Source organism: Rhinolophus sinicus, linkage group LG05, assembly GCF_036562045.2.
Source record: "Rhinolophus sinicus isolate RSC01 linkage group LG05, ASM3656204v1, whole genome shotgun sequence".
Lineage (NCBI taxonomy): Eukaryota > Metazoa > Chordata > Mammalia > Chiroptera > Rhinolophidae > Rhinolophus > Rhinolophus sinicus.
In genome coordinates, this window is record NC_133755.1 from 115,682,954 (window position 1) to 115,709,318 (window position 26,365).

Below are 26,365 nucleotides of genomic sequence, written 5' to 3' on the forward strand. Positions count from 1 at the left end.
TTTGCAGGCAAGAAAACCTTTTATTTTAAACCACAAATAGTCAGCAGGTGGCCACAACTATCCATGTTTCATTAAAATCACATAAACATAGGTACAAAAGCACCACTGATTATTGCTCTAGAAAAACTGCGTGAAAAATTCAAATACGCACAGTAAAAACACCACAGTATGCACAGGACTAAATTTTAAAGCAAATAAATGGTATGCTGAATCAATTTTACACACAGCTTCCAATATTAAATTGGTATTTATTTTACTTAAGGATGATGGAGATTTCCAAAAAGCATGACTATGAGAAGGTAAAATGTCCATCCTTATATATTTTTGTATGCCAACTAGTAGAGTCCTAAAAAAATTAGCATTTACAAAATACTTGGTAAAAATAGCTTTTAAAAGTTGTCCCAAAGAGGTACATAAAATCAACCCCAATTTTCCATGACAATTCATTCTCCCTCGTTATCTACAGATTCAGTTTTCTGTGCCTGTGAAAAAGAAAGGGGAAAAAAGGATGTAGTTACTATTAAAACTACTACAAGCCAAAGAAAAGTCCACCCCATCAACACACACACTTTTGAACATTTGTTGTTTAGCAGCTCTACCACAAAACCTACTGCAACTCTGGGTGTAAAACAGACAAGGCAGGAATTTATTATGCAAACGCTTGGCTGCATTCATTGCTTTCTGCTTCTCAAACGACCACAGAAGCTTTACCTGGCAAGCTCCCCCTGTTCAGAATAAAAAAACACCCCATTATCTGATTCTAGCCACTGCAAACATGCAGAATTTTCTACTGTACCCTTAACTCTGACTGTTTCAATCTGCCCCTTTACTGACAGGGTGCTGGGTGGGGTACCTCTGCAGGCTGAGACACTAACAGTTGAGCGATAGATGTAGATCTGCAATAACATTACAGGCGATGAAAAGAGACATTATGAACGTGCCATCACCGGCTGAAGGATCGAGCAATTTCTTTTAAGACACTGATTCAATCAGTGGGAGGTATTTATGCAAAGTACCTCTTCAGCTTTAGTTTCACCATTTTCAGATGGTGCAGTACCTTCCTTTCCAGCTTCCTGCTTTTCCTCCTTCTTCCCTTTAGCACCTTTGCTAATCTTTGTTCCATGTTCTTTCTAACAGAGGATCAAAGCAAACAAACAGAGTATGTTAGACATGGTGTGATGGTAGCTAAACTCAGTCAGCCTCTGTCCACACAACGGAAAACACAACCATGGCCCACACGGAGGCTTTTAGGCAAAAACGGGAACCCCGCTTTGCTGGGCATCAACTGAGTACACTGCATCTCTATGAAGAGGTAACACGCTGCACTGGACCCTCCCTTCTGGGAAAACATGACGATTCCCTTCAGGTATTTGTTCTGTGGACCTCCTCTCTCGTTGAAGTGAAAGCACTTCTGTTGTGAAGAGAACGGCAAGAAGCAGTTGGTGAAGAGGCAGAAGCAGTTGGTGACGAGGCAGAAGCCAGGGACAACCCAGCAAGTGAAAGACCTCACGTGGGGACATGGGCTGGAGTGACTAGAAACCTGAGAAAGTTTGAAAATCAAGGCCCAGATCCTAACTTTAAGACCAAGCCACAAAAGTGAGCTCTGCTTCAGAAACACCTACTCCCACCACAATACATAATAGTTTCAAACAATTCTCAAAAAGGGACAATGCTCTGAAGGGCAGAGTGAAGAAAAGCCATTTTGGATAAGTTTCTTAATAATTATGGGCTTTAGTTTCCTCACCTGCAAAACAGGATATTTGCACCTACCTCAGTGGGGTTGATGTGAAGGTTATGTGAGAAAAGCAATCAAAACAGGGTCTGGCATAGTATAAGGGCCATAGAAATGTTTGCTGGTATTATCTGCTAGCATTAATTAGTATGTGATGATTACTAATCAGACTGGCCTAGTAACACCAGTGATATGAAGTCAGAAGTCCCTTTCTCAGCTCCTCGAGCTGCTGGCAGCAGTACGGCCCAGGCCCAGGTCCACCCCTCCTGAGTTCATGAGGCAGCGACCAAACAGCCTTTGGACGTGAGGCTTCGCAGAGCAACATGCTCTGCCTTCACTTTGTTAACCGAACAGAAAACACATTCCTGGTAAAGCATAAAACGTGCTTTATGCTTTTTGAGAAAGCCTGTAGCAGTGCTAACAGTTTGCTAGTCAGTACATTTTGCCTGTATGATTAAATGTGATCTTTCCGGATGACTTTTGGATATGGAATTATAATTTATTCATTGTTTAAAAAACCAAAGATTGTGGGGGGGGGGGAGCACCTCTTACCTTAGCAGATGTTTTTCTTGGTTTAGGTTCAGGTTTTGGTGGAGCCGGTTTCTGCAGAGATAAATTATACAAATACTGTATACCCTCAGGACAAGAAAAAAAAAAAAAAACTACAAAAGACAATAGTCCATTTTGAATACGATCTTGTTCATTTAAAAAAATATTTCGTTCTATTTTCAGCATCAGGTAACAGCATAAAGGCCTCTGCATTTCATAACTATTTTCATCCTGGGTTCTCAAGTGAACGGCAGGTGAGATTTAAAAACCAACTCATTATCTATCCCCCAGTCCAGAATAGCTCTCCGGGAACAGGTTTAAGTTTCTATCTCCAATGTCTCTGTACTTCCTTTTATCACAGCTCAGTAGCAAGAGGAATGACTCAGGCCCTCAGCCAAATGACTCAATGAATTCAGTCACACTGGCCTTCCCAACAGTCTAGAAATCACAGGCAAAGCCCATCCGGTAATGAAGATGGTTACCTGTGAAGCATTTCAAAATCATTTCCAAATTCTTCCACCTCTGATGTAGATTTTAAGTTCTGTAGCAAGCATCTTCCTACTTTTATCGACTCCAATGCCAGCTCAAGGTGAGAAGACTCTCTTACCCACCCAGACACTAGGCTCATTTGTCCCTAGTGCTTTTTATTAAGAACGTGATTATAAAGACGAAACGTCCACTGTTAGCTCCCCAAGTTTAAGATTTTTCACAGATCTTATAAGTCAAAGAGCTCACTAGGCAACTACTTTTCTGTTGCCTTTTGTGGTTCTCCTTCTCATTCCCATGAGCAGTACCTGCCTGCCCTATGGACACGGTCCCCTCCACACCGGGCTTCAGCCCTGGCTTGCTTCCCAGGGCCCTGAGACCAGGTGGCACATGGAGACGCTGGGGAAGATAACCAGTTTACAGCTCTGGTTTCTTATAGCTATTTTAGGGCAAATATTTCTCTCATGACTCTAGAAAAAAGTAAGTGTACATCTCTCCTGGCACTGGGGGAGAATGGTTTTTAAATAGAAAACACTGGCCAGGGTCTCCCCTGTGGAGAAAAATACATGTTCCTCCCCAATGCCTCTGGGTGGTTCAGGTTCATATTGAATCTGGCCCTTTTCATCAAGAGCATAAAGTAAAATTGTAGACAGTTCAATTCCAGAAGATTGGCTGTTAGACACAACCTTTCAAATAAAAAAAGGAAATTGAGCTTGAAAAGTAAGGAAAGTTTTTATTAATATTCTCATCACCTTAAATCTGCAGTCTGCATCCCAAATACAACAGCTTGCATGGCTCCTAAATTTTCAGGATTTTAAAATTTTTATGTTGGGCTTTGATATACTATATTAACATAAACTTATTTTCTTGATTTTCAGCAAATATTTCAGCAAAATTTCCTTGTATATTCTTTTCTATAAGACAGCTCTTCCCCCGCCCTCCCACCCCCTACCCCCCAGCATTCACGTATTTTGATGGGACAGAAAATGACAGGGTTTCAAGGTCTGTAATCCCGCTGGTCTGAGGAGGCTCAGCATCAGCATCCGGGCAATGATCTCGGTGACAGGTGCTCACGTTGCTGGTTCCTGGTGCTCAGGAAGAGCTTTATTTTAAATTCTGATTTTCGTTTGACTTACAAGGTTTATACCCTGAATGGGCTAGAGATCCATGGACTGCAAGGCGTTTGGTATAAACTATAGTTAAGCCTAAAAAAAGTGAATAGCAATTTCTGAACCATGTGAAAATTACTAGTGGACAGAGCATACCATCTTTGAAGGGTTTTGACAGAATCTGGATTAACTGTGTACACACACAACAGCCCCTCCCAGCTCTGACTCTTCCCGATGACTCTATATTGCTTCCTTAGGTTGGGACTCACGAGAAGCACAGGCTCACGCAACCCAAACTCAGTTACACTTCTGAACTTGTGACTGGTCCTAATACCTCTTTATGCTTTGATTCACTAAAACTGTGCCAGGCATATGGGTGTTGGCAGGGGATGAAATCCATGCTTCCCTGTAGGCCAAAGCAGTTTGCAGCTCCTGTACTATCTAGTATGGGGATATATGCTATTAGCCAAAAGGTTAATGCCATTCTCCCTGTATCTCACAGTGGGTAGTGTGGGCTGCAAGTATTTCAACCAAAATCTTTCCACCAGAGAGCTAGGCTGCCCTCTCTGGACAGAATGGGGGCTGGTACACAAGCAGGGCAGCAGGGAGGGACACCAGAGCCAGCAAGGGGCACACTCACTGCCAAGGCTTGGCCACACGGACCCATCCAGCTTTAATGGGTCATTTCTTCCCTGGGCCTGGCCCACAGAGGGGGACACCAAGTGACAAAGTGGAATCACTACTTTTTCAGATTCTCTAGTTCGGAAATGAAGCTAAAGCATATGGAGTCAGATAACTTTCAGAATTTTCTGACTGAAGTCTGAGTCGTGGACAGAGACTCAGAATTCTTGTCCATGCCAGCACATCATATGTAGAACTGGGAGACTACATGACTTTGCTTAATGTAATTCTTTTGTTTCAGACATCTCGCAATATCAAACATCTTCCTGCACTTTATATTTTTGGTAATGGGGCTGGCCATTGTTTTTCACCAACCGTCTGATCAAGGGAATTACTTGGCAATAATGGTCAAAATGTGCTAGATATTGTGACCCATGTAATTTCCAAAAGGAAACAAAAAACTCAAAGGAAATACTGTCTTAAATCTTCCTTCTGCTGCTTTGCTCTAGACAGAAGAACACCACAGGAACTAATACCAAAGGGGTTCTAAAGTACTCACCGCTGACAATCTGGCAGACCGCCTTGTGGGCTACAAACAGAAAAATATACATATTGATTTTTAAAAATTCATTTTTAATATCTTACTGTGTTTAAAAAATGTAATGTCTGACTCCCATCACCCTCTCCAGGTAAGCCCAGTGAAACATTCCCCAAGTAACCCTGGGACCCTTATCAAGAGGAAGTGGTACTGAAGAGGTGCAGGAATACTGTTCAAAGAAATGGGCTCTCCTAATTAGGGATGTGGCCAGTAGGAAAGGAAAGGAAGACGCATTTAGGCTCTGACCCAAACCATAATCTCTACCATTGTGATTAAAATTGACAGCAGGAGCATTGAGGAGCTATTTAAAAACTAGTCTCCAGTCTGACTCTTGTTCCTTACAAACAGAAGTAAAGCTTGTAAGTTAATAAAAGAGATTTACATAATTGTGTAGAAACCAACACAGCAGGAGTTTCCCACCTTGTTACTGTTAGAAAAGACAATGACTACAAATCTTAGAGAAATGCTTCCTTTTACCTGTAACAAAATAAACACATTTATTTATCTACTAAATGCACATGTTTAAAGATTTAAATAGAGTAAAAAGTTCACCAATCTCTTTTATTAATTTGGAAATACAGGAAATTTAGAGAGAAACTGTATTGAGATTACTATTTTTCAGGAAATCTTTTCTTCAATGATGGTACAAGTTAGCAAATGAGATGGCAAAGAAATTTAATATAACCGAACTCTTCTAGGCATTTCAGAAATAGGCATACAGAATTGATATTCTACTTACCATCAGCAAAACATAGCTCTCCAAGGGGTTTCACATTCTAAAAGTACAACTGCCTTTTAAAAAAATTATTCCAGAAGTAAATACTCCATACTTTTGTGTGTTTTATTCACTGCTCTATCTCTAGTAGATTAGTGTGCCACCTAACATACAGTAGATACTTAATAATGTTTGCTGAAAAAATGAACTCAAGCTTTTCCCTAATTCTTGTTGCCTTATGCAGACTTTGCCTTATTACAATAGCTTAAGTATTTCAAATAAGTTTTCAAAGACGACCAGCAAAAATGATCAGTCACAGCCCACGCCATTGAGTGCAAGGAATCACGAAATTCGTAAAGCGCTGTGCTTAGGTCAGTCTAGGTCAGTTGGTTAGGCCAAACTGGAAGAAATATTTCTTGCCATCTCCACATCTAAGAAATTCCTTGCTGAAAATAGCCACAGGAAGCTAGAATCATCTTTCTTTAAACTACAGAAGGAAATGAAGGGCCAGAGCCTTCATGAATAATTTTAACCCTGGGGTCTCAAGGAAAGATCAGAGCGAGACTTAAGGCCAGCTAGCAGAATGTACCAAGACTAGGAGACTGTGCAGGTTAAGTGGTGGCTGTGATACGAGGATATTCACTGCACAGGGAAGGCTGTACGGCTTAGCGCACAGTAAGGGAGGAGCGCCCGTACCAGATACTCCATAGGAAAACCACAGTGCCTGTTAGGATTAGTGTGATGATGCACCCACGAGTCACTGGGAACCAGAACCCTAATTCTGTGATGCCTTTCCCAGGATAGTTAAATGCCTGAATTGAGTATCACTGTAAGAAAAGGCAACGTTATCAGTTAAATTGCACGGCAAGTGGGTAACTTTTGCTTCTTCAGTATGTTCTCGGAGCAGGGAGGAGCAAATGAGCACTTGCCAATTTCCAAACAGAGCTCTGCTTGGACGCTTCTGTGTGGCCTGAAGAACTACCCACACCATCTCACAAGTAAAGCACAGCCAGCATGAGTGCTCAGAAAGATACCCTCTGAGAGGAAAACTGGCCGACTCCATGCTAACGAGGGGTATACGGACCTTCTCCGAATCCCTCTCCACTTGGTGTCAATGTATGTGTACTATGTTGACGTTCTCTCTCTGCTCACACTCATCTGTCTCACGTCTGTAGCCCTCCTGCACATTTCCGTAGTTCCAATGCCTAGCAGGGTCCCTCAATAAATGTGGAGGTGGATAGAATGAGTAAGCACCAGAAATGTATACAAAAGTGCGAACGTGGAGAACATGTTAAAGCCACCACCTCATTTTATTGCACTTCGAAGATGACTCCATGTTCATCAACAACAAGGCAAGTGCTCCACTGGCAAAAGGATTACCACTCGCTGAAGGGTCCGGTGACGGTTAGCATTTTTTAGCTATAAAGTTTTTTAAAATTAAGGTATGTACATTGTTTTTATAGACATAATGCTATTGCATACTTAATAGACTACAGTATAGTGCAAATGTAACTTTTACATGTACTGGGAAACCAAAAAAGTTCATGTGATTTGCTTTATTGCGATACTCGTTTTACTGAAGTGTCTGGAAAACCTGCAATGTCTCCAAGGTATGCCTGGACTCGGTTACAATCCAATTTGGAGCCTGAAAAAGGGCCTGCATATATTAACCATTACTCATAACTGCCTCCTTATCTGCCAACTAGCTGTCCTTAGGAAACAATGAAGGACGCCAAATCGGGGAAAATTCACCAACTCGTATGCGCTTGCTCCTCTCCTCCCCATGTGAACACCCTAACATACCGAAGAGGCAAGGTGACGTCAGAGAGTCCTCTGGGATTTCGAGAGAGACAGTCCAACCAAACCACTGCCCTGCAGGGCCTGAAAGCTGTTCTAAGCCAAACGATACACTACCTTTTTAATAATTCGGGTCCAATACAAGAGTTTCAAAATAAAAACCTAGGAAATTAATGCAAAAAACAAAGTTTGCCTCTAGGCTATCTAAACCAACTCGTCTCTAAAAAGCACATCTTTTACTGTAAAATCATTTTATGACTTCCTGCCTAACACTTACCAGCTCTTCTTTCTATGCTATAAAAAAATAATTTTCTTAAAATTTTCTTTCCGGTAACCATCGCAAGAGATTTTCTTTTTCACTGCAGTGGAGGCTGAGATGCACCTTTCACTCAGTCAGAAGCATTGCTTATGAATGCAAGTGTGTACACCTTCCTGGAAAGTTCCATCAGCTTTCACAGTCTTAAAATCTATAAATGATTGGACTATATTTATTAGATATAAAATATGTAGACTATTTTTTTTCCTCTTTGAAATACCAGAATACAAACTATTCTTTTGAGACTCAGGCTATTGGGCAGGACTACTATAAAAGTAAATATAATGAGAATTTCTCTCAATTTGTTGATTGTGAAATCCTCAGGAAAAGTGGCCAAAAGAATGGTTCTCAGGAAAGGAAGAATTAGGTTTTTAGAATGACAGGTTACCAAGAGAGTTACAGAAACACTGTGGGGGTTTGTCACTGTGGTATACAGGTGCTGGATAATGGAATTATTCAGTAAGCATTTATTGATTAGCTGATCATTTCCTGGGTTGGAGAAAATTCTGGTGAAGTCTACTCTGAAAGACATAGAGTCTTACTTTTAGCAAAAGAAATATGGAAGTCTGATCTTGCTATGTCAAAATCCACTGGGATAGGGATAGCTGGATTCAAGTAGAATCACTGGACTTTGCTGAATACTGCTTGAAACATATGGGTCATTCACTGGAATCTGGAAATATGTTTATTTTTATGAGATTTCTTAATGCTCCTGAGCCTGATGATATACTTTCAAACAAAACCAAAATTCAAGTTGCTTTTAATTCCACCAAACAAATGAGGAATTAAATAGGAATGACCTTTTTCGCAAAACTGAGAGGTCTGAAAATATGTATAACAGAACCTTGGCTGGGGAATGGAGAAGGCAGAGAAAAAGCACTGGAAATCAGATTTTTATTATTACCACAAAGGGGTATGAAGACAGAGGATTTTGAATCAGGAGATTCAGATCTTTCCTGGTTTTCCAATTTAAGTTGTGACATGTGGGGAAAATTATGTATTCCTCTGAGAACACTGTTTGTATTAGTGAAGATGCCTATGTTATCAAAAAAAGCACTTCTCTGACATTCACTATTCTCTTTCTTGATTTTTCTTTATAGCAAATGTCCAATTATTTCACTCTCTCTCTCCCCTCACTAAAATGGACGCTCCATGAAGGCAGAGACCTTTGCTTCTTTTGTTCACTGCAGACCCTAGAATACTGCTTTTGCATCATAGGTGGTCAGCGCATTTCTGTCAAGGAATGAATCTGTTTTGCCCTCGTTTCAGGGTTACTGTAAGGATCAGATAAAAATACTGAACGTGAAAGGGCTTTGTAAACTGCCCACTGTGATGACTATGTCATTTTGGTCATTTAGTGTGCAAATACTAAACACTGCACCACGTGTCCTTCAAATATCACGGCAAGGACAGAGGATTATCAAAAGAGGATCCCCTTTGTAGGTGGTACCTATTCACTAGTCAAGGTTGAGCATATTCAATGACATAACTAGAAAATTCAATCAATTCAGTGGAGGGAAAATCAACCAATACACAGTCTGACAATTCTTACCCTAAACCACCAGCTAACCAACTAACCTATTCACTTCTCAAACACTTGTGTTGATGTCCTAAAGGCATATCATGAGGTTTAATCTGGTTTTGATGTAAATGACAGGTAGTCTTTTGTCTAGGAAAGATTTTTGTTACCAATAATATAATACATATAATAACAAACTATAATATTAAAAAATTATATAAAAAATAAAAATACAGGCATATCTCTCAGACCACCTGAATAAAGTAACTATCATGGTAGAGTAAGTCACACAAATTTCTGGGTTCCTAGGCCACATAAAAGTTATGCTTACATTATACTGTATTCTATTAAGTGTGCAATAGCATTACGTCTATAAAAACAAAGTACATACTTTAATTAAAAAACACTTTGTTGTTAAAAAATGCTAACCACCATGTGGGCCTTCAGCGGTTGCCACAAACCTTCAATTTGTAAAAAACACAAGCTACGTGAAGCAAAATAAAGTGAAGCACAATAAAACAAGGTTGCCTGTAATATAAATAAAAATATGTATAAGCAAAATTCTTTTACATGTACTGTAACCAGTTGGATTGCTTTTAGTGTAGAAGGATAGGAAAGCCTGTTTTCACTATCCAAGATCTATTGTGTGCAATGGTTTCTAGGTTTTCTGACTGACAGATCAATTTAAATAGCAATCCCTAAGGAGAAACTCAAATGCATTTTGTGTCCAAATCTAAAAAACATTAAGGTTCGTTACACTTACCCAACTGTCCTACAAATTTTATTTTTCCATTTTCAAGAAAATTGAAGCATTTATCATTTTTTGGTTAGTTCTAGCATTTGTTTAGTGACTTGACTTTGGATTACAAACTTCACCTCCCAAAGTGTGAGACACTGAATGCTGGGTAAATGGATGGTGGGGACTAGGTTATAGTCAGTTTTGTCTGTTTTGCTTTTGTTTCTTTATAGATTCTGTTAAAGGTTTTCCATTTGGCAGAATGAATTTCCTTGTACAAATCTTGTGTAGAGGTTTTGCTATCATGACAAACTCCACTGAATTATTAACCACAATATGAATCATGTTCATGATATTACCATGGAGGGGCAAATGCAAGCATCTCTTCGAGTTCCTGGCTTTTTGGAGGTTTCTGTATTTTAATACAGAGCTTCTTTAAGTTATTGTTTAATTATCCCAAACCCTAAGAAGTTTTCTGACTTAAAAAAAAAAAAACAACTTGAGTATTTTGACATCTTGTGTATCCGTCCATAGTTTTTGACTTTAGAGATCACTCCGCTTAGGCAAATATTCAGAACCTAAAAAGTAATTTATAATTTACTTACTGGAGCAGAGAATTTATTAAATCAACAGTCTTTCATTTCTTTGCTGTGAAAGGCTGACTTTGTTCTCCTTGATGAATTTACCTATTATCTCACTTTTTGCCCGGAAGGAATTCTTAGTATCCGCTTTAACAACCATCAGGACCAACAGGTAGAAACATAAAACAACTTAGTAAGTGGAAAATACCTTCGGTGAAACCAACTGAAATATACCTAGGCCAAGGCAGACTACACAGTGACACTTTCATTTCTGGTTTATGCATCTCAACAACCTTGTGTAGGAACAGTACTCATTCAGATGCAGATAATCATAACAATATTAAAAATTCCATTTAATAATTAAATACAGGATATCAAAGATACACTTACCTCCTGCTTAGTTACTTTGGATCCATCCTTGCCCTCTGTATTCTCTGGAGACTAGAAAGAAAATATTTCAGTGAATTGTCCTTAAACAGGAAAACACAGATTAGAGGGAGATTTTTTTTTTTTAAAGCTGTTTAAATTCTCTGGACCACAGAAACCAACAGATATTTTGTCAGGAAAAAGTAAATTTGTAAGAGGATATGTGTTTTACACACACACACACACACACACACACATACACACACACACTTATGTATTTATCTGCATAACTGCTTCACTTGAAACCAGGAGTGGTGCGAGAACTGATATGAGTCCCTGTTTTCAATGTTCATTCACCCTAAGCAATTTTCATTCTTTGATGATTCCGTCACAGGTTGAAGAATAGGATTCCTGCAGCAGCCAGTGGCAGGGTGCCTGGGATCCACCCGTATATTCCGGGCGCTTTGTTTTTCTGAGATGAGGGCAGGATGCTGGGAAGGACTAAGCCAACTGTAAAAGCATTATTTCATCCCACACTTGCCTAGCTTTGATTTCTAGCTCATTTCTTCATATGACTTGACATATTTATCATAGATTACTATTTTTCCATTATCAACTCGAGCATCTCTACCACATTCCCAGACTCCCAGGGACAGCCAAGCACCCTGCCACCCCAGCTGATTTGTTTCCTGATTTTCATCTAGCCCCTGGGAAGCACCTGCCCACTCTCCTGACAGTTCAAACCTGACTCCTTTACGAGTTGCATACAACATGAAAAACATACTTAGATTTGTATGCCACACCAATTACCCCAATATATTTTATAGGCTAAAAACAATAAGTAAGATTAAAACAAACTAATTAGAAAATTAAACTACTTAATAAAAGATATGACTAGAGTTCCCGTGAGGGAAAAATACAAATAGCAAACTGACAGCAGTGCTTGATTTAGCAAAATAAACCAGCTATGTGGTAATGCCTCATCTGACAAAATGAGGAAAAATATTAAAAGATCATAACACCCACTAGTGACACTGTGTATTAATATTTTCAAAGTACAACCTGGCAATATGAAAAAGACATACAGGACCTGGTAATTCCAATTTTGGAACCAGACTCAAAGGAAGATTCTGTACAAATACAGTTTTATTTGTACTGTTTCCAATATTGGAATAACTGGAAATGACTTAGATGACCAGTAAATAATAGAGAAATGTTTAAGTAAATTAAGTAACTATTAATGCAATGGGATTAAAAATAGTTAGCCTATGTGACTACATTATATAATTACATTAAATAATGCTAAATTTAAAAACTTGGTCAGAAGTTTATAAAGTCTTTGAGAAAGACAAAAGCTTTTCTTCAAGGCCAAGGACACAGTAAACCTTCTCTTCTGCCTAGGGAGAACCTTCTCTTCTTACCCTGTCTATAGTTTACCTCTCTCTAGAACCTCCCATGTCTATGGAGTTTTCTCCGGTTTCCCAAACCCACCACCAATTTCCGCTCCTCCATGGAAACTTCTCTATCATGAAGGGAAACAGAGCTCTTTTCTAGTCCCTACTCTCTTGCACAGAATTGTGTGGTTCACAGATCTTGTGCTGTATCAGTCAGCTGAGTTACAGACGGACGGCAAAATCTGACAAAGTCGGACTGTATGAAGACAATTTGTAGATGGGCCATTCAGCTTTGCTCAATTCCATGGCTACAAACTTGACCAGGGACAGTAGAAAAACTAATGAATTGTCACAGACTACTGAGAAATTAGCCCAGAATGCAACAAGAAGCAATAAAGAAATGAATAATGTGAAAGAGAGGTTAGGAGATTGAGTGGTTAACTGGAAAGGTCCACATATACCTACTAGTCACTTAGGTAGGAAGCAGAGAAGAGAATTCCTAGTAGGAAGGCAAAGACATGTGGTTTCAAAAAGTCTTTAATGGAAGTATAGGCTCTCAGAGTTTTACTTCTAAGATTTTTAGTGACCAGTGCTACTGCTTTGTAACTTAAGTGAAATTAGTTGAGAGCCTAGAGTATGTATGAAAGTCAAGCAACCATTTGCCAGCAGCAATATAACAAATCTAGTCTCAACTCCTGGGTTACCCATGCTAATGTGAAAAAGCTGGGAGTAAATATAACACTGCAAATAAACCAACAATCCTTTTAACCTGAGGAATGTATCATTTTGAGATGATTTTTCTGATTTGCTGGCCAATATTTTTAAATTATTATTTTTTTATTATTTAAAATTAATATACATTTTGTTACAAACATAATGCTGGAGAAAAGAAAGCAGTGCAACAATAAGCTGGTTAGCAGAGAAAAGCCATTCCAGGATCAAAAAATCCAAATAACCCACCCAGAGAAAGTCTGAAATGTGTCTATAACTAACGTTCTCTCTCCTCTGCTAAAATTAACACATAACTCAACTACTTGATTAACATAACGTTAATTTCCCTCCACAAATGAGGGTGGGGTGGGGGTGGGGTGACCTGTCCGGAAATTCTTATGTTTTTCAAATAACAGATTTGAGTTTAATTAAGTTCCATAAATTCAAATATTCCTATGACATATTTGAAATAGACACTAGAAATTTTATTCAAAGCCACAAGCACCATTGTTTTACATTTGCATAGCTATTTTTCATTCATCCTGTAGGTGTATTTTGGGACTCTCCAATAGTGCATTGCTTTTAAAAACAGTCTTTAAAAATCCACTACTTGGAATTGAGAGGTCATATGCAGAGGAATAATAATGGAACAAATGTTAAATTTCTTTGCTACCTCCTCCTTTGCTTGTGTCTATTAATTTCAACAGTTTCTATAAACCCCAATTGTTACTTATTAAGGTCATGTCAGGCTAGTGTGTTTTCCCAAAGTAATATTTTGTTGTTCAAGATAAAAGTAACTGAATAAGAACTCTGCTTTAAAAGATTTTAGATAAACTGAAATAATCAGCAAATCACTCTTTTCTGAGGGATCCTTTTAGGGAAAAAATATCACATTGTATTCAGGTAAGTAAAGAAAAAGTCATGTTCAAGTATGTTCACTGAAATTTTATTAGCATAAGTATACATAATTCAATAAAGAGAGTATATCATTAATATGAAATAGTTTAAAATATTTTGCACATCTCTTTGGTCTGAGTTGCCTCTTTGATGAGTTACCCTCTTTCCATATGGTTATGGTTTTATATGGAATAGGATCATGGAGGAAGCACCTGGATAAGGTCAGGAGCCTGCATTCCAACCTGCCTCCTGTCTCACTCCCTAGGCCTAAGTTTCTTAAGAGTAAAACTAAGAGGATGGACATGAAGATGTCACTAGCCTGACTTACACAGCTGCTCGTATACGTAATAATCACACTGTGGAAGAGTCACATGTATATTATAGGGATGCCAGGTACTGGGGTCTTGGAAAAGAACAAGAGATGAGACCCAGAGGAATCATCCCAACCCTAATCTTAATAAACATGTGTATTGTATTATTTGCAGGGCAATGATCTCAACCAGTCCATCCTCATCCCAGTCCTGTGAGGGTAAAAGAGCATCATGTCCATTTTATAAATGAGGAATTGAGACCAGAGAGGTTAAGTAAATTCACCCAAGATTACCCCGCGGGTAATCTTGCTGGACGCTGGAAGAGCCGGGATTCAGACCCAGAGGGCTGGCTCAGAGTTCAGTCTCTTAACCACTACACCACTCTAAGTGGTTTGTGTGTTTACCTAATTTCAAAACTGGGTGCAGATCTGGGATTCTAGAAGAGCAAAGGCTTCCAGTTTGGGACGTATTTTAATCTGTGAACCTAGCCAAGGAGTACATAACATGTAAGGGAGTGTTTCCTAGTCACCCTCATTCACGAGCCTCTTGGAATAACAATAAACAATTTCCCATTAAAAATACTGTATGTTGAGATGCACACAAATTTACTATTCTGGTTTTTTAAACAGTTACATACACAGATATAAGTATTGTTATCTCACTATTAAAACTAAATACAAAACACCAAATCATTTCTAAAATTTTTATCGTATTTTACATTTTTCAATGTATTTGCACATTGTTCTTGTATTGATCTTCTCAACAGCACTGAGATACACAGGGGCCGTCTTAACATTCCCATCTCACAGAAGAAGAATACAGGTTCAAAGAGGTCAAGTGACTTTGCCCGGGTAAGGAGTGGCAGAGTCCACACTAAACCCAAGGCTTCCAACCTTTGCACTAGGGCTCTGAGAAGGATATTACCTTTGCCCAGATCTGAGTAACTTCCAGCAAATGGTAAACATAGTTGTGATGTTCTTTGCATTTTTGCAAAGCTAATCAGCTAGCTCTGATGTGATCGACAATTGACCACTAAAAGGGGGAATAAAATTAAAAATTGTACTGAGAAAAGGTAAAGGAAAGCAATGAGTAGACAGAAAGAATATAGTTTAAAAATGTACTATATGGCATATATGTGGAACATTAGAAGGAGTCTTTAAAGTTTCACACTTTGATCACGTCAAATCTTTGGTATGTTTATCTCCCACATACAACATGCCTAATACTCACTACTCCCCACAACGTAGAATTTAAGTAATTCCGTCTAGTATTGTAAAAAACCATAGCTTACACCCAAAAAGAAAAGAAAGAGAGAGGGACGGAAGAGAAAAAAGGAAATTTAAAAAATACCTCTCAGGGTAGACTTTGTTTTTACCTTTGTATGGGGTCAAAATAATCAAGATATAATTTAAAAATAATTATCACTTTATACCTTTTAAAAAAATAACTTTTTAAATAAAATTAATCAATTGGTAATCCAGAACACTGAAATAAAAATCCATCGAATAGATTTTCCAAGCCATAAAGCTTTTATTATTTGATGAGCTCCAAAAACAAAAGGACCTGCTCATTTTTCAAATCCAATGCCTAAGTAATGGTGACTTAATACTTATATTACAATCTCTGTACAATATATATGCAAGTGTATTTACATGTTCCTGGTTATAGGGGAGTATCCCTATTGTTCTACATATAAAAATTAATGAAGACAATATATCTTTGAGATAATAAATCCAGCAGTTCATGGAGGAGTTTGAGAAAATATGAAGTCTTAGACTCTTAGTACTCAAAGATAACAATACTTGAGTGAGGAAATTGTGTATGTATACCTTGTATATGACCCTACAGTCCAGCAGTTACTGAAATACCCAGAAGGTTCCATGATAATGTGCTTCCCCCAGAAGCAGAGGCCTGCCCCGAGGCCTGCCTTAGGGTGTGATCACAGATAATAATGACTCTTTGAGTAACTTTCTCCGACTGGCACCTAGAAGCAATGGCATCAGCCTGTATCTTAATAAAGACAACATTTTAAACAAATCATCACTGACATGTTTACAAAATTCTTGATTCTTCCTTGTTTCATTCATTGGGCACCTTTATTGAAGCAAAATACATAAGGTTATTAGAAATAAACATTTATGAGAAGTCTTATGGTGTAATAGTTGTGAGCAAAATTCTTGTGTAATAGAGGGCTGGGTTAGAATTCCTGGTTCTATCACTTCCTGGCTGGGTGACCCAAGGGAAATTCCTTAATCTCACTGGATCCTAATATTCTCACTGTGTTAGAGAAAAGCCGAGGGCTCAGTGGATAAGAGCACAGGTTCTGGAGCCAGACTGCCAGGACTGCAACCCCAGCTTGGACATTCACTGTCACTGGCGCTGCCTTCTGCAAAATGGCAGTGTGAAGAGTACATACCTTACTGGGAGGTTGGGAGAATTCGTATAATGCAAAGTGCTCAGAACACTGCCTAAGTCATAGAAAACCACCTAAACGTTATTTACTGTGGCTGTCAGTATCATTATCTGTGATATGAGGACAGGCTCATCGAATTGGGAGAATAAAATGAAACTACACCACAATACTTCCTATACATATTTCTAATAACCTCATATATTTTTATTAAAACCAAGGTACCTAATGAATATAAAGCACATAGCTTAGGTCTGGTACATCCAGGCATTCAATAAATGGTAGCTATTTAAATGTAATAAATATATTTATATGCTACTGATAAAAGTTTTTCTTAAAATATTAAATTTTAGAAGCAATTTTAAAATTTTAAACCATTTTCTCTATTTCCCTACTTCTGAATGTGCATATCATTTACATTATGTGTGACTGAATATGCATTTGCCTTGGACATATATAAATGGCCCTGTTTCTGGACATGTCCACAAGATATAAGAATACAAGACTCAATAAAAATCTTGACTAGGAACCAATATGTGATTCAACTGAACTCTTCTAAGAAGACAATGAAATGTACAATAAATAAACAGTCAGTGAAAAAAAGAATTGAACATTGATTTTGTTTGTTATCTCCAACACTGATTTTTAAATGACTCAGGAGACTAACACCATATTTCAACATACTAGGTGCTCTGAAAGCAGACAGCTTAAATGGCATTTATTTCAATCACCATTTCCAAACTGTAACCTGCAGGAAAGTAAAATATATTTAACTTTGGTGTAAACAAAAGGAGTGTTTCAGGGAGAAAAATATAGGAAAAGAGAATCACTTGATAACTGATTTGCCAAGGGAATTTTAATGTTATATGGAGATATTTTTAAATACATTTTTTTCTGTAAGTAATATCAACCATGTAAAAATGCACCATATTAAAGCTTATATTCTTTCAAAAGCACTACATTTGTTAGTTGGTTACTGAACATTTATTCCTAATTGCAGTTAATTAGCTATCCAGGGTGAGATATTCTTGCTCCCTATCCGCTGCCATTTGTCCTCCCACAAAATGGAAGCCTGGTGCTTACTACAAGCCTGATATTTCAATGTAGTTCTCTTAATAATTAAAAATATTATCGTCACAATAATTAACATCCATTGACTGTTTTACACATGCCAGGCACTGTGCTAAGAACTTTGCATTTACCATTTTGTTTAATTCTTCAAACAACCCAATGAAGTAGAACATAATTTTATCCTGGTTTTACAGACATGGAAACTGAGTCTCAGAGAATTAGGAACTTAGCAGTTTCTGGAAAAGTTAACTGCCTCAATACAGCTAGTAAACAGTAAATCCAGACCAAACTGGACTATCTCCACAAGTATATGAAATAATTAAATTTATACTTTCTTATCTTGAAAACAATTTATTCATGCATTCATTCAACAAATAGTTACAGCACCTGTGCCAGGTGATATGGGGGATTTAAAAAAAAAGGGTCAGAGCCATCAAAGACTTCATCCTCAACTGGAATTAGGATTACGAAGTTAATTCAAATCTAGGTCATCAAATAACATGTGTTAACTTAGAAACAGTGCCAGACAACAGACTTTAAAACACAAGAGAGACGTTAAGTGAAAGGCATTGGGACCAAGAAGTCACTGAATCTTTCCTAATGAGCAAGGATGGCTACTGTATACAATCTAATCTCGACTGTAGTAACAGGCCTTGAATTTAACTTCCTCATACTGCAAAGAAAGCAAGACTTCACAGAAAGACCAATGATATCACCTTTAGCAACAAACTAGGACTGATCCCCTTAAGATTAAAAAAAAGAAGAGCTATAACCCTTAATCCTTTTAACCAAAGAACTTTTGGTCAGTGTTGTTTTTTTTTGACATTCAGTCTGGCCAAACCTTTAAATGCTCTGTAGCTCAGCTTTTCTTGTGGCTTATTATCTATCACTTCTTGTCATGAATTATAAATACTTGCATATATATATTATCTACCATAAATCCATAAAATAAGGACATTTACTCATTCACTTCCAAAAGGGTTGAAAAAACAATAATTCACTTACGATCCCATGGTGATGGTACCTTGCATGAAGGTAATGTTCGATAAATGTTTATTTCACATGGATTGAGTGAATGAATAAAATGAACAACCCTGCCATTCTGGAGTCTTTACTCAAATAGAGGTTCCATATCAATATTAACTCAATTAAAGTCTGTAAGTATTTATAGATGACTTACTACATGTCAGGCCCTTTCATATTCAGACAGGGAAAAACTCAAAATGGTTAAGATGGCAATTCTCCCCAAATTGATTTATAGATTAATTCAATCCCTATCAAAATCATACCAGGCATTTTAGTAGCAATTTACAAGCTTATCCTAAAATTTACATGCAAATGCAAAGAATGTAATAGCCAAAACAATTCTGGAAAAGAACAAAGAGGAAAACTGACATTACCGGACATCAGATCTTATTACAAAAACATAGTAACCAAGATAATGTGGTGTTAATGTAAGAACAGATATACAGATAATGGAACACAATTTAGAGCCCAAAAATAAACCTTTACATTTATGATGAATTGATTTTCAGCAAAGGTACCTAGACAATTCAGTGGAAAAAGGACTGTCTTTTCAACAATTGGCTGGGACAACTAGATATCCATATGCCAAAAAATAAAAGAATAAAATAAACAAACTTTTCTCACACTAGACCCAAGATTAACTCAAAATGGATCACAGACCTAAATATAAAAGTTCTAGAAGAAAATATCTGTGACCTTGGATTAAGCAAAGATTTAAAACTTTTGTTCTTCAAAAGACAGTTTTTTAAAAAAGCCACAGACTGCAAGAAAACACCCAAAAATCATGTATCTGATAAAGGACTTGTATGCAGAAAATATAAAGAACTCCTACAACTCAACAATAAGACAAATATTCCAACTAAAAAATGGGCAAAGTATCTGAACAGACATTTCACACTAAGATATATTGTGCTAGTAAACATATGAAAAGATGCTCATTATCATTAGTTATTATGGAAATGTAAATTAAATTCATTAGAATGGCTACAGCAAAAAAACTAACAACACTAAGTATGAGCAAGGGTGTGGAGCAACTGGAACTCTCATGCATTTAGAGTACAATCACTTTGGCAAACAATTTGGAAGTTCCTTAAAATGTTAGAGACTTTCATACCACCCACCAGTTCCACCTTTAGGAAACTTCCCAAGAGAAATCAAAACAAGTCCATGAAATACTTATATACAAATATTAATGGCAGCATTATTTATAATTGAAAACTGGAACAATCCAAATGTCCACCAACTTGTAAAAGGATAAACAAAAAGTAGTACATCCATTCAATGGAGTATTATTGGGCAATAAAAAAGAATGAAGTACTGATACGCGCTGTATATGCACGGACCTCAAAAACATTATGCTGAGTGAAAGAAATCAGACACAAAAGACTACATATTGCTTAATTCCTTTTATATAAAGTTTCCAGAAAAGGCAAACCTATGGAGACATTAGTGATTCCTTGGACCGGGGTGGGAGTAAGGACTGGCTGCAAACAACATAAGAGACCTTTTTGGAGTGATGGAAACGGTTTAAAACTGGATTATGGTAATGTTACACAACTGTAAATTTATCAAAAATCATTGATTTGTATACTCTGAATAGATGAATGGACCAGATGGTAGATAGATCATATCTCAATAAAGCTTTTAAAAAAATTTTTTTAAAGGAAATAATACTCCCAACCACATTGCTTGCAAGTACCACTCAGCAATGGGTACTTTCAATCTTCTTTTAAAACCAGATTAGTTGTAAAAAAAAAAAATCACATCCCATTATTTTTAATAATATACATTTCTTTGGTTTCTCGTACAACTAAACATTTTCATCTATTTGAGTCTGTTATATCTTTTATAAGGATATACATCTTTTCCATAAGGACGTGTTAGGCTCTTTATACTTTTAAAATAGCAAACTTTCTTCAGTGATGGGTGGTACAAATATTTTTACCAGTTTTTCATAAGTTTTTAAAATTTTAAGTGGGTTTTTTTGCCATATTAAAAGTCTTTTCACGTAGTCAAATGTATCTGCATTTTTATTTATGGAGTCTGTCTCTGGTTATGACTTGTGATATCCCTTGTGCTAAGCCCAACACTACTGGGCCTTTCCATTTTATGAAAAGAGAGAAAACCTAATTTCATATTTCAAAGCTAGTAGCAGACAGCCGTTTTTTCCCCCTTAAATTTTTAAGTGTAAAGAAACACTAGTGTTTACATCCCAAATTCATGGAAAATCGCCTCATTAGAGAATTTCTGATGTGACACACTGGACATTTCCAATAGTTCTACTGATGAGGAACTGTAAAAATAAAAAGAGGAATGTGAAGATGTGTTTCCTGTTGCAAATCATGCCAGGACTATGAATCTAGGCCTCCCTGGCTGATGCCTCTGTGTAGAATATCAGCTCATCACCTAACAACGTGACAACTGCAGGCATTTGTGGATGTTTGACCAGAACAGTCCAGAACTGTCACACATTGTCCCACCACCGAGTCCATGAATATTATCATTTTCCCTGCTATTCCACTCACTACTAATGGGTGGTGACCCACTGACCCACAACACATTAGGTATTAAATATAGGAAACAACTTTATTTTAATCTCACAAACTCAGAAAGAGATTTAATGCTGACTCCTGACAGATGAGTGCTGTACTGTTTCAAAAAATTACAGCAATTGTATAAAAAATGTTTTAATGTAGTTATGACCATCACATACAGAGATATAGATAAAACTCACCAAGAAATGACCAAGAAAATAAGAACACTTTACATTAATGTGCATATTATGGCCTTTAAGTTGTATAACTGAGGGCCTGGTCATGTTAAGATACAATCTGAAAAGGCATTCAAATGCCTGATAACAGAGAATGACTTTGTTTTTGTCTCTGTATATTTGAGTCTTATCCACATTTTCAAGAACAGCCCAAATTCAACCTTCTTTCCTTATCTATCCTACAGCTTTAAAATCTATACTATACATTCTGGAACATATACACAGGCTTAATATTATTCAGTTGTTTTGTATCTGCTACTCTTACCACATCATTGAATGTAAGTTTCATGAGCGCAAATTGTGTATTCCTATGGCATTAAAGCAATGTAGGATTACAGATGTTTTTATTATTTTATTTAAAAAATTTTAATTATATTTTCATTCCAAATGTTTTATTATTAATACCCTTTCTTACTCTGCGGAACAGCCTAAAGAGGTGCTCATTAAATAATTTCTTGATTTCTGGGAAAAGGTGAAAAAAGGGGCAAAGATAGTAAAAAGTATTGTGGGGGCACTTTTAAAATTTATTATAATGTAGAACAGGCAGTCCTTTAGTTAAGAAAAATATTGTGGACTATTATGTAAATGTTTTAGCAGTTATCCCAGCTTCACAGATCTCCAAGAGCTATGAACAAATTGTATCCAGTTCTTTTCTTTTCATTTAGGCATGGTTTACCTAATGACAATGGTTTCCAATGTAAGTTCCAGTGAACTCCAGGATTCCACGCGGCACCTTTAAAATTTGAACGATGGATGGGATGGCCAAGGTAGCCATGTTTAATTTGCAGCTATTTCTGTCCAGGTCTTTGGGCTCCAGGTATAAATGAAAAGCCTTCCTATTAATCAAGAAGTTTGTCATCTCTGAAGAACACTCTGATATCCTGAAGGATGACATACAGGTGTACACAGGTCTGCCCCTAATACCAGGATGCCTGGCTAGCTTCTCCATGGGGGCTCCCTGCCTACCAGAGAAATAAAACAATAATCAAAAGCCAATTCCTCTACTGTTCTTCTTCCCTTCTATTTCCTTAAGAGAAGTGGGCAGCGAGGTAAAGTAAAAGTAATGGTGTCACCAACCCTGGCTCTTGAGCAATAAGGTTTCTACCACATCAAGGTCCATCATACATAAAAGGATCATACACATCTAACCTACTGTTCATCTAAATTTGTTAATAATTCACAAGAAAAGAGATGGCAGCAACTAACTCTGTAATTCATTTCTTGATGATTAGTTCCTTTGACTCTATTAGAATAAATTCCCAACCTCAGATAAAATGCTAAAAATGGTGGCATCATTTTAATACCCTCTTTCTAGTACAAGAGGGCTAGAAAAAACAATATTTTCATTAAAATTAAGTTTAAATAAGAAACCTCAAGTATTAGTACTCTCAATATGCCATTCATCTTCCTAGTCTGGGAGTCTCTTTGGATTTCCTAAATTCTTCTTGACCCACCCAGTACTAAATGAAGAGAATGAGTAAATAGTCTTGGAAGGCAAGGACTTTGGACCCATTGCATCTAGTTAAATCTTTGCTATTAGCTATTGGTTGGTAAGATGTTGGGTAATTCATGTCTGTAAGCCCCACATTCAATGGCGATAATGCGTCTCAAGGTGTTCTGAGGAATAAATGAGATAATTAGCTCAAGTCAAACTCTTCCCACAGTAAAAAGCACACGGTATGTGCACAACCTCTAAGGTCTCAAAAAACTGTTTTAATTATTGTTTTCTTAAAAAATGGAGTAGAGACAAGTTACCATCAAATTCTTAGATATGAAGGCTCGAGCTCTTCTGTACTTTTAAAAATTCAATATATTAAAGCAATACATTCACTTACACACACAAATCACTCCAGTCTTAAACTGATAAAGCAAGATATCATTTGTAATTTTGCTTCAAATTTAATACCCTCTCTGGTTGACACTTGGAAAGAAACATTGGGGCAGGCAGTGGGAGGGTGTAAAGCATTTTCTTAGGAACGGCAGCCACTCATCGGTTTTCCCCGGGTGGAGGAAAACCTTCCCATCCCTCCCTGGGACAATGACAAGTCGCAGCTGGACTCGGAGAGAAACAGGCGTTCTTGTAAGAGATACTTGGCATTTGGAGACTGCGCGGAAGGGGACATAATAGTCCGCAAGGAGCGGAAGATGAGACTAATATGACTCCAGTACCCTCTGTACGCAGAGGTGCCGGAGAGCGCGGAGCCCGCCTTCCCCGACTGCGTGTGGGTTTGGGTCGCCGGAGTAGATCTGGTGGCCCCTGCCCTTGGCAGCCACAGTGGGCGCCCCAGGCGCGGGGCGTCTTGCACGTCGCCAACTCCGCCGCGAACTGCCGGGCAGGTCCGGCTGCCCCGGGCCCCGCCTGCGCAGTCCCCAGCCTTGATTGACACTAGAGTTGGTACATACGGGTCTGCAGCGGAGGCGAGCAGGGGGGTGAGCGCTATTTTAAACATGGCTTTCCTTCTCCCTTAGCCTCAGAGCCATCGCGGCGCACTCAGCCGTGGGCACAGCCCACATGGGAATAAACCCAACATCTGTCCGACTTATTTATTTTTTTTCGATATCCCTATGCATGTACTTGTTTTCCTCCTCTCTTTGGTTTCCCTCCCCACTAATCAAAACCTGGCAATTTGCAGAGGAAACTCCCCTCCTAAAAGGGGGAATGGAAAGCGCTTTTGCTTCTTGTTGGAGGTGGAAACCATTCCAAAGAGAATGAGTTCAAAAAGAGGGAAAGCCGCGTCGCTGGACAGAGAGTGACACTCAGAGATCGATGAGGACCGAGAGAGGGAGAGGAGTAAGAAATGTCTGCCAACAAGCATCTGAAAACAGCGTGGAGAGCAAAGAGATTCACAATCACCGAGTTACTAACGAGCGCATTCCGCGCAAGCCATAGCACTGACAAGATCTGCTGTGAGCACAATTTGAAGGCCTTTGAAAAAAAAAAATTTTTTTTGTAAGACTTACCTTTCTCTTCGGCATAATGACTATGTTCGTGCAGCTAAAAAAGTAAAGCAACGGGTTGGAACTGCTGGCTCCGACACTGGATGTTGCCGCCGCCGCCGCTGCAGCTCCTCACGCGCGGGGCACTGCCTCTCCGACCTGCACCTCCCGTGGCTCCCTCCAGGGGCCCTCTACTCTCTCGCCTCCCTGCTCCTCCAATGAGGAGCGCCGGGAGCCGACCGCGAGGCCCCATTGGCTGCGGCAACGTTCTAAATTCCACGAGGACACGCCCATCTCTGCGCGCTCAGTACGCACTGTTGCAGTTTCCACTTCACCGAAAAATCTCCCTGGCGACTGAGCATGCCCAGTTCAACCACCGTAGTAACCCCCAAGCCACAAGATCTTGGGGTTTCATTGTTTTGCTGCTCCCTCTTTGGATTGTATCAGTGTGGGCCTTCATAGGGAGGAAAAAGAATAAGGATGGACACATTAACTTTATAATATAAATGTATACACAGCAGACACTATACGTTTGCTACTATTAAGCCTTATAATATATGAATGTTATATGATGGAGACCTGTAAGAGTGGGAAGGTACTCTGTTCTGGAAGCGTTTGTCAGTCTCTAAGGGTCTTGGTTTTCCCTTCTAGATATCTGGTGGTATCTAATGATATCCCTAAAATTGCTTGGCTCTACTTTCCTGAAATCTGGATTACAAATCACTCACTAATCCAGCCTATTTCAATTTAGGCTTGAAGATGAATACTATACATTTGTTACAGAAATTAGTAAAATAATAAACAAGGTCGAAACAGATTATTTTATATTATAAGAATACTTCAGAATTTATTTTATAAGATCAGTTTTATCCTGATACCAAAACCAGTGAAAGACCTCAAAAGAAAAGAGAGCTAAGACAAATATCCTTCATAAACATAGACAAAAAATCTTGAACAAAATTTTAGTAAATGAAACACATTTAAACTAAAAACCTATTACGAAACCCATTTAGTAAATAAAACAACATTTAAGAGGATACTACATCATGACCAGTGCAGTTTATCTTGGGAATGCAAAGTTGGTTTAATATATGAAAATCATCTGATGTAATTCACCATATTGATAGAATAAAGGAAAAAATATGATCATTTCAACAGATACAGGAAAAGCACTAGTGAATGGGTACACAAATTGTGGTAAACACATACAGTGGAATACTACTCAGCAATAAAAAGGAACAAAATAATCCTAGATGGATGAATGTCAAAAAACATACTGCATGAAAAAAGCCAAATACAAAAAGGCACACTGAGTAATTTCATTCATGTGAAATTACAGAAAAAGCAAAATTAATCAAGGTTAGTTTTATAATCATATTAGAAGGCAAAAGTTCACATCACAGGACAGTATATTGAAGTCTCACAGTGCAAATATGGCCAAGTCCACTTTGGTCACACAGAGGCTGCAAATATGAATAAAACCATGTTATAAATTCATTTTAATGCTTATTTTTTTCTTTATTAACTTCAAAAGAATGAATTGGTATCCTAGCAAACTCCGGAAGTGGTCAAAGACTTTCTTTTCTGTAATATCTTAAGGAACTCAGATTTTATATGTTTGGTGTGCTTCAATCTATTGCCATTATTAATGTGTGTGTGTGTGTGTGTGTGTGTGTGTGTGTGTGTGTATACATACATACATATTGCTCATAC

At 38.0% G+C, this 26,365-nt stretch overlaps 1 protein-coding gene across 3 annotated transcripts; it reads right to left on the bottom strand.

Annotated features, from left to right (window-relative positions):
• On the bottom strand, positions 1–24,841 carry HMGN3 (high mobility group nucleosomal binding domain 3). 3 transcript variants are annotated; one of them, XM_019729576.2, is made up of 7 exons: positions 24,677–24,841; positions 11,150–11,200; positions 5,057–5,086; positions 2,285–2,335; positions 1,017–1,130; positions 797–896; positions 1–482 (listed from the first exon to the last, which is right to left on the bottom strand). In XM_019729576.2, exons 1-7 carry the CDS (start codon positions 24,689–24,691, stop codon positions 469–471), a joined length of 375 nt encoding a protein of 124 aa, XP_019585135.1. In that variant the 5' UTR covers positions 24,692–24,841; the 3' UTR covers positions 1–468. The 3 variants fall into 3 exon arrangements, with proteins under 3 accessions (XP_019585135.1, XP_019585137.1, XP_019585136.1); XM_019729577.2 differs by having other exon boundaries at positions 229–482; positions 854–896; XM_019729578.2 differs by lacking the exon at positions 797–896.
• Positions 24,842–26,365: the final 1,524 nt, after the last annotated feature.

Excerpts from the sequence above, each read along its gene's own strand:
- HMGN3 (XM_019729576.2), bottom strand. Across the intron at positions 1,131-2,284 it reads CAAGAAAAACATCTGCTAAG|AAAGAACATGGAACAAAGAT; the intron begins GTAAGAGGTGCT and ends ATCCTCTGTTAG. Across the intron at positions 897-1,016 it reads GTGAAACTAAAGCTGAAGAG|ATCTACATCTATCGCTCAAC; the intron begins GTACTTTGCATA and ends ATGTTATTGCAG.